The sequence below is a fragment of the Neolamprologus multifasciatus genome, chromosome 7 (assembly GCF_963576455.1).
Source record: "Neolamprologus multifasciatus chromosome 7, fNeoMul1.2, whole genome shotgun sequence".
NCBI lineage: Eukaryota > Metazoa > Chordata > Actinopteri > Cichliformes > Cichlidae > Neolamprologus > Neolamprologus multifasciatus.
The window spans coordinates 7,353,689-7,364,247 of NC_140445.1; the positions used below are offsets into that span (position 1 = coordinate 7,353,689).

The 10,559-nt window shown below is 39.6% G+C and overlaps 1 protein-coding gene across 1 annotated transcript; it reads right to left on the bottom strand.

Moving 5' to 3' along the window:
* Nucleotides 1–1,901: 1,901 nt before the first annotated feature.
* On the bottom strand, nucleotides 1,902–8,636 carry lcat (lecithin-cholesterol acyltransferase). The gene is made up of 7 exons (XM_085165520.1): nucleotides 8,233–8,636; nucleotides 5,985–6,141; nucleotides 5,664–5,779; nucleotides 5,364–5,459; nucleotides 3,318–3,542; nucleotides 3,047–3,242; nucleotides 1,902–2,747 (listed from the first exon to the last, which is right to left on the bottom strand). Exons 1-7 carry the CDS (start codon nucleotides 8,381–8,383, stop codon nucleotides 2,384–2,386), a joined length of 1,305 nt encoding a protein of 434 aa, XP_085021646.1. The 5' UTR covers nucleotides 8,384–8,636; the 3' UTR covers nucleotides 1,902–2,383.
* Nucleotides 8,637–10,559: the final 1,923 nt, after the last annotated feature.

Here is a 10,559-nt window from a genome sequence, read left to right on the forward strand (position 1 = left end):
CTTATTTCTGATATGCCTACAAGTAGAGGAAATAATAATATTAATATCAATATATTAAGTGTACCGTTTGGATGATTATTTATCTTAAACTATATACTACCAAAAAGTGTCCCCTCTTTCTATCCATATAATCCATATAATCCATCCTCTCTTTTCTACCATAATGTGTTTTATTTAGCAAATACATTAAAAAAAAAAAAAAAAACTTACTCATGAAAATAAAGATCTTTCTCCTTAACAAGTCAGTCCAACTCCAACCTCTTAGATCACATGGTTGTACCTGTTAGTTATTCAAATTAGCTGAGGTTTTGAAAGCCTATGTTTTATGTTTTATGCCACAATAAGTGGCGCTGTTGTTCTGTTTCTTTCGTCTTCCAGGTGTAGAGCTTCCAACTATTGGCCCATTCAAATTTAATTGGCATACATCTATTAGCTGATCTGGGCACAGTAAGCCAATCCCTGGCGAGTAAGCCAACTCGCCAGGGATCATTACGAAAGGGCAGCTCCCTGGCCAGCTGAGGCTGCTTCTGACTCTCTGTGACTTAGTAGATTTTGTGTGTGAATAGAATGTTTGTATTAGGAGGTTGGACAGGTAAGTTTGGGGGTACCCTATAAATATGTAACAGAGCAACAGTTATTAGAAACACTAGGTTGTGCAGTTGATACCTCTCTTGTATGGTTTTGACTGACCCCTTGTGTAGATGGGCCTTTTTGTTTGAGCATCGGTTGACTTGACCTTTAGAGAAGCTGTAGGCACTATTAATTTCTTTGATTTGGCTCAACCACCTGGTCCTCCTCCCCCACATTTTTCTTTTGTTAACTCTATTATTTTTAACACATAATAAATGGCAAATAAACACTGCATTATTTTTACACCTGCCCATATGTCAAGCTGGAGTTTGTGACACAAACATCCCACACAAGTGGAGTCTTTGTCACAAGTGTCCTGATACATTCTACTTTTAATTATTGTAGGAACCACAAGTAAAGTAAACCAGCAGTCTGAGAGTAAACTACTCTGTTGAAGTGATATGATAATGTGGGGTCTTGAGTAAAGTAATAAGTGCAGTATACAGTATAAACTGTTTTTTTTTTTTAAAAAAACAAACAAAAAAACCCCAAAAAAAACATGTGAAACATGTGACAAGACAAATCAATGTCCCTCTGCAGGGAAAACAGTGTGATGCTGGCATCAAGTTATTTAGAGTTCCTTTGAAATCTTTTTTTTAACTCTAAACTATTATTTTACAGATTCAGTGTGACATCAGTGTAAAATATCCACCAGCATAGGAAGCTTTTATTTGTCCAGCATGTACATAATTGTTGCACGATGACTCCTGAAAACAAAGAATAATAATACATATTTGTCTATGAATCTTAGCTTTTTCTAAAGATTAGCATTATGTGATCCTTACAGTTTAAAATTCTGCAGTTAACATAAAGGAAATTAAATTATATTGACCACAGTTATCCAGATTATTTCTTAAAACACTTGATTGCAGGACAGACTTTATTTTGAAAGAGGAGTCGCGAGCTCTTCTTTGAGTCATGAACGCGCCGTGGCTCCTGCTCCTCTGCGCGCTCTTGAGGATGGGAAGGCACTTTCTGACGGGGGCAACTATTTTGGCACAACACCTGGCTGTAACGCAACTTCAGCGAGTCAAGAGTCCACAGCAGCAGATGCTGTCGAACAACAGATGAGATAAAGGCTTGACTTTTGTACTGGAACCAAACAAGTGACCCACACAGGTGGACTTTTGTGACCTTAAATGCTGTAATTTTAAGGTGAACCATTCAGACGGCGGCTTACACAACAGCACTTCAAAAATATTCATGATCATTGCTCATAACTTATCAAAAACAAAGTTTCTGAGGGAATAATCCAATAATCTCACACAACAAAATGTCTCATATTTATTGGGTCTTTATGCATGAAAATAATAAAATGATGATGATGATGTAACAGGAGGACACAGATGAAAACAAGAAAACTAAAACCATCATAAAAATTTCTTACTACATTTTTAATTACTGTGATTATTATATTTCCATAATTGCCACCAAGTTTCAGACGTAACTGAACTAAATACATGACCCCAGTTTAGTAATAATCAGGTCAGGGTTTAAAACCCACATTGTTGAGTCAGCAGGGTTTACTTAAGATAAAGTGGTCAAGACTATTTGCTGGGGGGGGGGGGGGGGGGGGGGTGTCAGTGATAGATTCTCCTCAAGTCCAGATTGGTTTTGCTGGTTTTGAGCTGTTGTGCCTACTCGAGATAAGAGACGGTACTGATATTTGTTTTGAGCTTGATGTTTGATCTGGCTCAAAAGTCACCTATGTGAGACTCTAGCACTGTAAATGGCTTCAAACTCCTGAACGCCTCTATTCAGTGTGAGGTCTGACATCAACCTCTGTGGGTGTGTCCGATTTGCCCTCCAGGATGTCCTGGATTTGGTTGAGCACCTTTTCGTGAAACACCATATCCAGATGGAACAGCCCTCTGAACTCTGTGATATGGACGGGCTTCTCCTGCTTCCCCACCCAGCGTTTGCATAGACTCATGCTGAACGTGTCCACCGTGCCGTCTCCATCGGCATAAACAAAGTCCACTGGGTCCCCGTTGGGAAAGACCTCGTCGTAGATGTTTGTTACGGCAGTTGGAAGGCCCATGCCATACATACACCATACCTCGACGCCAGGAGGGTGGAGATCACTAGTGAGGTTCTTTGTGTCCTCCAACATATACCTGGAGCCAACAAGAGGGCATGATCATTGTTTGCTATTAGAAAAAATACACCAAAAACAGAAATATTTGATCTATATGCTAAAAAGGTATAGTTCAAGAAAAAGCAAGATGCTACCATTTAGATAGAAATAGAAGTAGAAGACAAAGAGCCCAGAAATTTCACACTTTCTGCTCACAAAGGAGAGGTAAAGCAGTAAATACAGATGACCACTGATACTATACAATTTCTGGTCTGCTTTTTTAACATTTGGCAATCAAGACTCTCTAAAACCAACCAAACCAACCAAACTGTTTCTTACCAGCCCTCCTCATTATCAATGTCTTTGAAAAACTGTTGGTAGTCCTTTGTAGTGTAGTTAAAGGTCGGCGTGGAGATGAATACGTGGTCACTTGGCCAGATGCCGTCTACAGGAAGCATCCACGCATTGGTGGTTACCATCCTCTGCTCCTCCCGAATCTTTAGGTTCGAAATCATCGAGAGGCCATCATTTACTCCTGTAAAGAGTTTCAGGTTCACACCGCTTTCTAGCCCCTCCATCTGTATTCTGTTCTGTGCGTTCTTATCATTACCTGAAGCCAGGACCCTGAGTACTTTTACTGCACCTCCCCATGGCGCTCCTAGAGAAATGAAGCCTCTGATGTATTTGTCCTTCCAGGCTTGAGGCTGCTGGTTGAGGAAGTAGAGGACGTAGTGGCATCCCATGCTGTGTCCCAGCAGGTAGACAGGCTCCTGGTACTGGTTGTACATCTCCTCAACCAGGTTTTGCAGCTTTGCTAAGTACTCTGCATTCTCATCTGTGGGGGGACGAAGGGAAATAAAAACGTTACAGGCTCACAGCAAGAACTTTAAGAGGTGCGCATCAAACGTCATTATGTAGTGTAATTACAATTTGGTCGCATCTGGTCAAAATAACTTGAAAACCTGCTGCCACAATCAGGACATGCAACACCAAATTTACTCACAGTCAGTGTGTGAATAAAAACTAGTGAGTTTGTTTTAGAGTTTTGGTGTCCTAAAAGAAAATCCACCCCTCTCTCTAGGGTTAGCTCTAAGAACCAGCTGGTAAATAAAAACCACGTGGTCCTTAGCAGGTATTAAAATGAGGTAACTGCAACCTCAGATGAAAAGCAACCCGTGATATGCTACACTATGTCAATATATATTTTTAAAAAGCTAAACCAACATGCAGAAGCAGTGTGTGAAAAACAAAATACACTCCTTTTACTTCCAGTGGAATTAATAGGAGAAGTAGCAGCCAGGTGCTGCTAATCAGAGCATTTGATTATTGAGATTTTGGCAGTTTGATGGTCTGCAGCATTCAGATATGTGTTAACACAATGACAAGGAGGAAATATATCAGCAATAATCAATAAGGCCATTCCCATACAGTCTGAAGTCCATCATTGTACAGCGAGAAGACGAAAACATTCATGATATCTACATGCCAGCAAATTTACCCCAAGAGCTACATCTCAGACTCTACAGGTCTCAGTCAGCATGTTAAAAAAAAGGCTGTTCAAGTTTGGCTTGATTGCCAACAGAAAGCCTCTTCTTAGGTTTGCAAAGTTGCATCTGAGCAAAGACCTCAGGAACAATGTCCTTTAGATAAATAAGACCAAAGTGGAGATATGGACCATAATGCACAGCATCACATGTAGCATAATCCAAATACAACATATCAGCACAAATCCCTCATATCAAATGTTTTCAACTGAATCCAGTGGTGGTGGAGAGGTGATGATTTGGACTTGTTTTGCAGCCATAGCACCTGGGTACCTTTCAGTAGTTGGCTCAACCATGAACTCTATATATAGAAGTATTCTAGAGTCAAATGTGAAGCCATTTGTCTGACTTCAACCTGATTAAAATGTGGCAGGACATCAAAAACAATTGCCCAAAAACTTCAAGAAGAGTTGTTATAATGTGAAGAGTGCGCCAAACTTCCTCTACAACGATGTAAGAATCTAACAAAGTCACACAGAAAACAAATACTTGAAGTTATTGTTGCTACACGCTACCAAATCATGGGGTGTACAATACTGTAGCATCAGCATATACTATTATTCTCGACCGACAACTTTATCGCTTGGTTCAATCCAGCTTCTCCCACCAACATAACAAACTCACTCTTCCAGCACTAAAGTCAGCAACTTGCAGAAGAACATAGTGAAGTATATAGTTGTTAAAGTGGCTAGTGAAGACTTTTCTTCTCAGAAGTTGGGAGACATTAAAAGTCAGAGTAATTACCACAATTATCTGTACTACAATGGAAGCACATCTCAGAATTGCTCCTATCGTATTAAAAACAAAGAAAGTAATGTGACTTTAATATATAATTACATGAAAGCATAAATTAATCTTGTTTAGTAATGTCGATTTTTATCATTGATGCCCCTGCATGACATAATTAGTAAAAAAACCAAAAACAAACAGCATACGCTGAGCTGCCCAGCAAACTTCTTTTGTATACTCATAAGCAAACACATGCAAAGCACCATGCTTTCTCTCTTAACATAAAAATAATACAGTTATTAAATGTGTGCCGGGTATAATCTGCAAAAGGCTCTATTATTAACCAGTGACACTGAAGAGGAGTGTACAGTTTCCAGACTTACTAGGAGCTACTCTCCAATCATACGGTGCTCCGCGGACGGTCTCGTTTCGGATGTAGCCCACGTTGACCAGATGTTCCACCATGGTGTAAAAGTAACCTTCAGAGAACAGCAGCAGACTCAGTCAGTTTAAGAGTCCAAATCTAGTATGGAAATAAAGCACTGGGCTACATGTTCCTTTATATTTTTGCCTTCATGACCATTAAACATTTCTCTGTTACTCAGTGTAGAAATACATTAAAAGATGTCAGAAACTAGTCCCCCAAATTTACCAGTTTACCAACACAGATGTATTTTTCTCACCAGCCAGTCTGTTATAGTCAAGATATTCAATGGAATAGGTCTGCCCAAATCCAGGCACTCGCACCTGCACCCCGGGTGAGTTGGATGACCGCCGAGTTGTCCTGTTGTAAGCAAGTCTGGAGGATGCACAAACGTGGAAACACAATTCAAATTCTGCAAAACATGTATTCAGTGATGAAAAACCTGACTAAAGATAAACAAAACTGACAAGCGTAAGCATAACATAAGAGTCTGTTCCTCAGCTGTCACCTACAGTAAGGCAAAGTCGTAGATCAAAGGTGTTGCTTGAACGTGGACGTGAGAGCAGACAGCAGGTCTCACCTGATGTTATCGATCCAGCAGTCCACACCTATGGGTATGAACATGTTGAGGTCGATCCACAGTGGGAACCATTTCTCAGTTTTCTTGTAGCACAGCCAGTGGACCAGCGATGGCTTGTTTATTTTGGCTTCCAGACGGTTCCCCAGGTTCCCCGGTACTGAGCACGAGGGCACATGCAAACACAACAGTGTGTCAAATGTTAATTGTACTGCAGGAAAAAGTGGGACCAATACACAGCACTGCAAACTGCTGCCGAAGTTCAGCAAACTTTCAAATTCAATTCAATTCAATTAAATTCAATTTTATTTATATAGCGCCAAATCACAACAACAGTCGCCTCAATGCGCTTTATATTGTACAGTAGATCCTACAATAATAGATACAGAGAAAAACCCCAATCATATGACCCCCTATGAGCAAGCACTTTGGCGACAGTGGGAAGGAAAAACTCCCTTTTAACAGGAAGAAACCTCCAGCAGAACCAGGCTCGGGGAGGGGCGGAGCCATCTGCTGTGACCGGTTGGGGTGATTAAGACATGCTGTGGAAGGGAGACAGAGATTAATAACAGATATGATTCAATGCAGAGAGGTCTATTAACAAACATGCATCAAAGAACTGATGAACTGATGGACTTCCCAGACAGCTGTCATAAATCAATGATCCAAATCATATTTTTTTTACAGATTGCGTGTCATCAGAGGGAATCAGAAGCTCTCTGACGTGATGTTGAACTTGCTTCAAAGTACAGGGCCCATACCATGATGCTCCCTCCACCATGCCTTAGAGTTGTGATGATGTGTTGCCTTTATTCCTTCAGACTTAGCATCTTTGCACACAAGACACTGCTAAATAGGTGATGTGAAACATCGAGGTGGCATTTTGAAAACTTTAAAATTTCAGCAATGCTTTTTTTTGTTTGTTTGTTTGTTTTTGTTTTTCATTTTGAGTGGTTGCTTCCTTTCTTTGTACTTCCATAACCACCATTCTTTTTCAGTGTTAAAGATATATTTCAGGAAGTTGCAGAGATTTCTGCAGGTGTTTCAGTTTGACTCTTTGGTACTTCTACTCTCGCTGAACACTTTTAAGGTCTTTTAAGGTCTTGACACCTACCAGTCTTTCTTGAAACGAACCGACAGTAATCTGCCTTTTTTTATAGGTAAGGACATCTCTACACCCATCTCTTCCACTTACTTTTTTCACAAAATCATATTGAAGTCATGGGTAAAACTGTTAGTGCTGTTTAGTCACATTGTTTTTTGAGTTTAAATAAATGTCCGTCGATTGGTTCACTTAAAGCAATCAATGTAGAACTCAAAGCATTTTCTTTATCTCCTTTTAGTCAAAATCTCCTCATTTTGTTTGCCTGTCCTTTACTTGGAGCTCCTGTGCAGTAGACTGCACAAATCCCTGACTGGACGATGACTTTTTGACTGCTAACTGTGAGTCACAAGCAGCGGAAAGGGGAAAATGGTACAGTGTAAGCCTAAAAGTGATAACATCATCTAATTTCTAATAGCACAAAACCTACCGAAATAGCAAAACACTTTGATTTACAATGATTACCTTGATGTGGTCACATGTTTTCTTTTAGCCTTAATTTACCCAAAATTCAGAAAATAAGGTGTATTTGACATAGCAGACAGTTTTGTGAAATGCAAATATTTGGATCTGTTTCTGAATTTGCGAAACTGACCCCTGACCCACAGGAGAAGCTGCATCATTTACCGTTACGCATCTACACTATTTGCACCGCGTACACGGCAGTTCTTCTGCGATCTGGTCAGTCCAGTGTTTAAACATCATCATATCAAAGACAATAAAAATACCACTTCTTCAAATTCTGAGGCGAAAATGTCTCTCTCTGGATGTTTGAGATTTTATAAAGAAGGCAAGCTGAACTTTAAAAGAAATTTCTTGAGATAGAGAGGACGATTTATTTTAAATTATATGTAGGAAAAGAACAGGTTTAATAGTCTTTCAGGTTTATCCAAAGCACAATCACTAAATTGTGTCCCCAAAGCTTTCCTGATGAGAAAACACTGAAATTGCCTGCAGGGTCAAAAGTACAGAGTGCTGTGTGTGACCTAAAAACACACAGCACCCCCACCCCCCGACTGTACTGGACCTTCGTGCTGCATGTTTCCGCATAGATGTCCAGCTAAATCAACAATAAATCTCGGGTATATATCACAGCAGTATATTTTAATCTTCCATAAATATTAACAAACAGACAGACCCTGTACTTACCGATAATAAGTGGAGGAGTGCTGTTGCTGGGTACTTTAGATTTAGCTGGGGGAGGAAAGACAACGTTGACGATCCAGAAACCTGAGGAGTGATGAAGCCCCAGCAGAAATGCAAGCAGCAGCACTGAGCTCAAGTGTCCTGCGGATCCCATCTTTTCCTTCGGGCAGCTGTGGCGCTCTGGACGGAGCTCAGTCTGTGCGCTGCAGCTGGAGGCGGAGGCAGAGGCGGGCCAGCCGGGAAGAAAACACGCGAGGTCACACCAGAGGAAACCCTGTGTTTACCATCTCTGAAGTAAAAGTGCATCCACGCGTCCTGGACTGCTGAGTGCTGCGGGAACCACGTTTAATTCTCTCAAGGCCTGCGCTAAGAGTGTCTGGTCAGAGTGGCATGCAGGAGCAAATAAAACGTGTACAGTACGGGTACACTGCCCTATCGATCCCTCCTACGTGTGTTTATTTACGCCTCAGAGGGCAAATGATTGACAAAGACTATTTTTTTAATGAAAATGTTCTGAATTTTTTTTCAAATTAAAATAATTAAAGCAAGCAAAGCCAAATGTGATGTCTGCAACGTGAAGCTGAAGTGAACATATCCCACTTCTCTTCACAGACCAGCTTTGAATGTATGCACAGAGAGATTTCAAAAAAGACTTTAATATAAAAATGATCATCTGCCCCAAAAGGTTATTCCTGATGTTTTACATTTTTTAAATGTTCAATATCCTTATTTATTTTGGGTAATTATCTTATAGTCTACAGGATTTAAGAAGGAGTTATTTTTAAAATAATGAAATGACTTATTCTATGTCCTTCAATTACTGCTACCCTCTTGGCCAGATCTCTCTGAAAAAACACACTTTTACTGTCAACGAGCAGTTTAACCTGGATAAATACATCATAAATCGTTCTGAGCCAGAAAGAACGTTTTAGTCTTAAGGTAGATCCCCAATCAGTTTTTTTTGGCAAAGTGACTTTTATATAACCCCAATGTATCTAGGTGTAAAGTCCCAATGACACGAAAAATGTCATTTTTGACAGACATTGTAACAAATATGACATCACAGTTCTATAAAAAATATTTTAATTGGAAAAAAGGACTGCAAATGATAATAACTGATAATAATTTAGATAGAATAACGTCAAACATACTTACAAAAAAGGTAACTTCCCTTCGCAAATCCTGCTGAGTACTGTCTATTTATCAGTATGAGCCATCATATTAGATGTCTGTGTAAAGGAACAAACAAAAAAACAACAACCCAAAAATATTTTTTCAGCTACTGCTTCCTTCGCATTCCTTGTAAAATTTGGAGGAACAAATGGACGTTTGTGTGGAAATGTTTCTTGTTCACAAGCTTGTCCAGATGTCAGTGGTGTTCCCCAGGGTTCTGTCTTAGGCCCCCTAATATTTATTATTTATCTTTTACCTCGAGGTAACATTTTTAGGAATTTTGGTATACATTTTCATTCCTATGATGATGACATCCAGCTTTATCCACTAAGCCTAGTTTGACCCTTCCGACTTCTTTTCTCACTGACTGCTTAGGCGACATTAAATCGTGGTTGTCTGCTAATTTTCTTAAATTAAACAGAGACAAAACAGAAGTTATTCGGGTAGAAACCAAAACTGTTCTGTATAAATTATCTTTGTATGACAAGTTCTAAAATCTTGCCTTCCTCCCACGTTAAGAGCTTAGGTATTGGTCTTAAGTTTTGAAACACATATCAATAATATCACTTGATATGTATATTATGTATATTGTATTTATATTGGCTACATCCTTGCCTTAGAGGTAACAGAATTGCTGTTCTTGTACGTCCTCTGGTTACATCCAGTATTGATTATTGAAATTCTATCATCTCTTGCTTACCACACAAACTTCTTCATAACTTTAGCTGCTTGTGTCATTACCAGAATCCCTTCCACAGAATATACTACTCCTGTCCTTCAACAGCTTCACTGGCTTTGTCTAAAATATTGCATTAATTTGAGGATCTTAATTCTTACTTTAAAGTCTCTCACTTGACTAACTTAGGTGATCTCACATGATCACCTAAGTTACAAACTTCCTCAGCCTGACAGCTGAGTTGCTTGTTCAGTCATAAGCTGAAGATGTTTAAAATAAATTACAAAATAAATATCTGTTTCAGTAAAGATTTTGTCTGAGCATCACAACATCCTGGTCACAATACATTCTGTCCACCTAACTGTGCTTCAGTCACTTACACAATCCGCTTGTAGGCTGCACTCCACAGTTAACCTGTCCATGTGAGGTCACCATAGAAGGTACATCATTGTTTGTGCACGTTAAGTAGGACACTGGTCAT

Coding starts and splice junctions, on each gene's coding strand:
- lcat (XM_085165520.1), bottom strand. CDS start 8,383: ATGGGATCCGCAGGACACTTGAGCTCAGTGCTGCTGCTTGCATTTCTG. Junction 5,460..5,663: donor TGACTATAACAGACTGGCTG/GTGAGAAAAATA, acceptor TGTTCTCTGAAG/GTTACTTTTACACCATGGTG. Junction 3,243..3,317: donor ACTCAGGGTCCTGGCTTCAG/GTAATGATAAGA, acceptor AACTCTTTACAG/GAGTAAATGATGGCCTCTCG.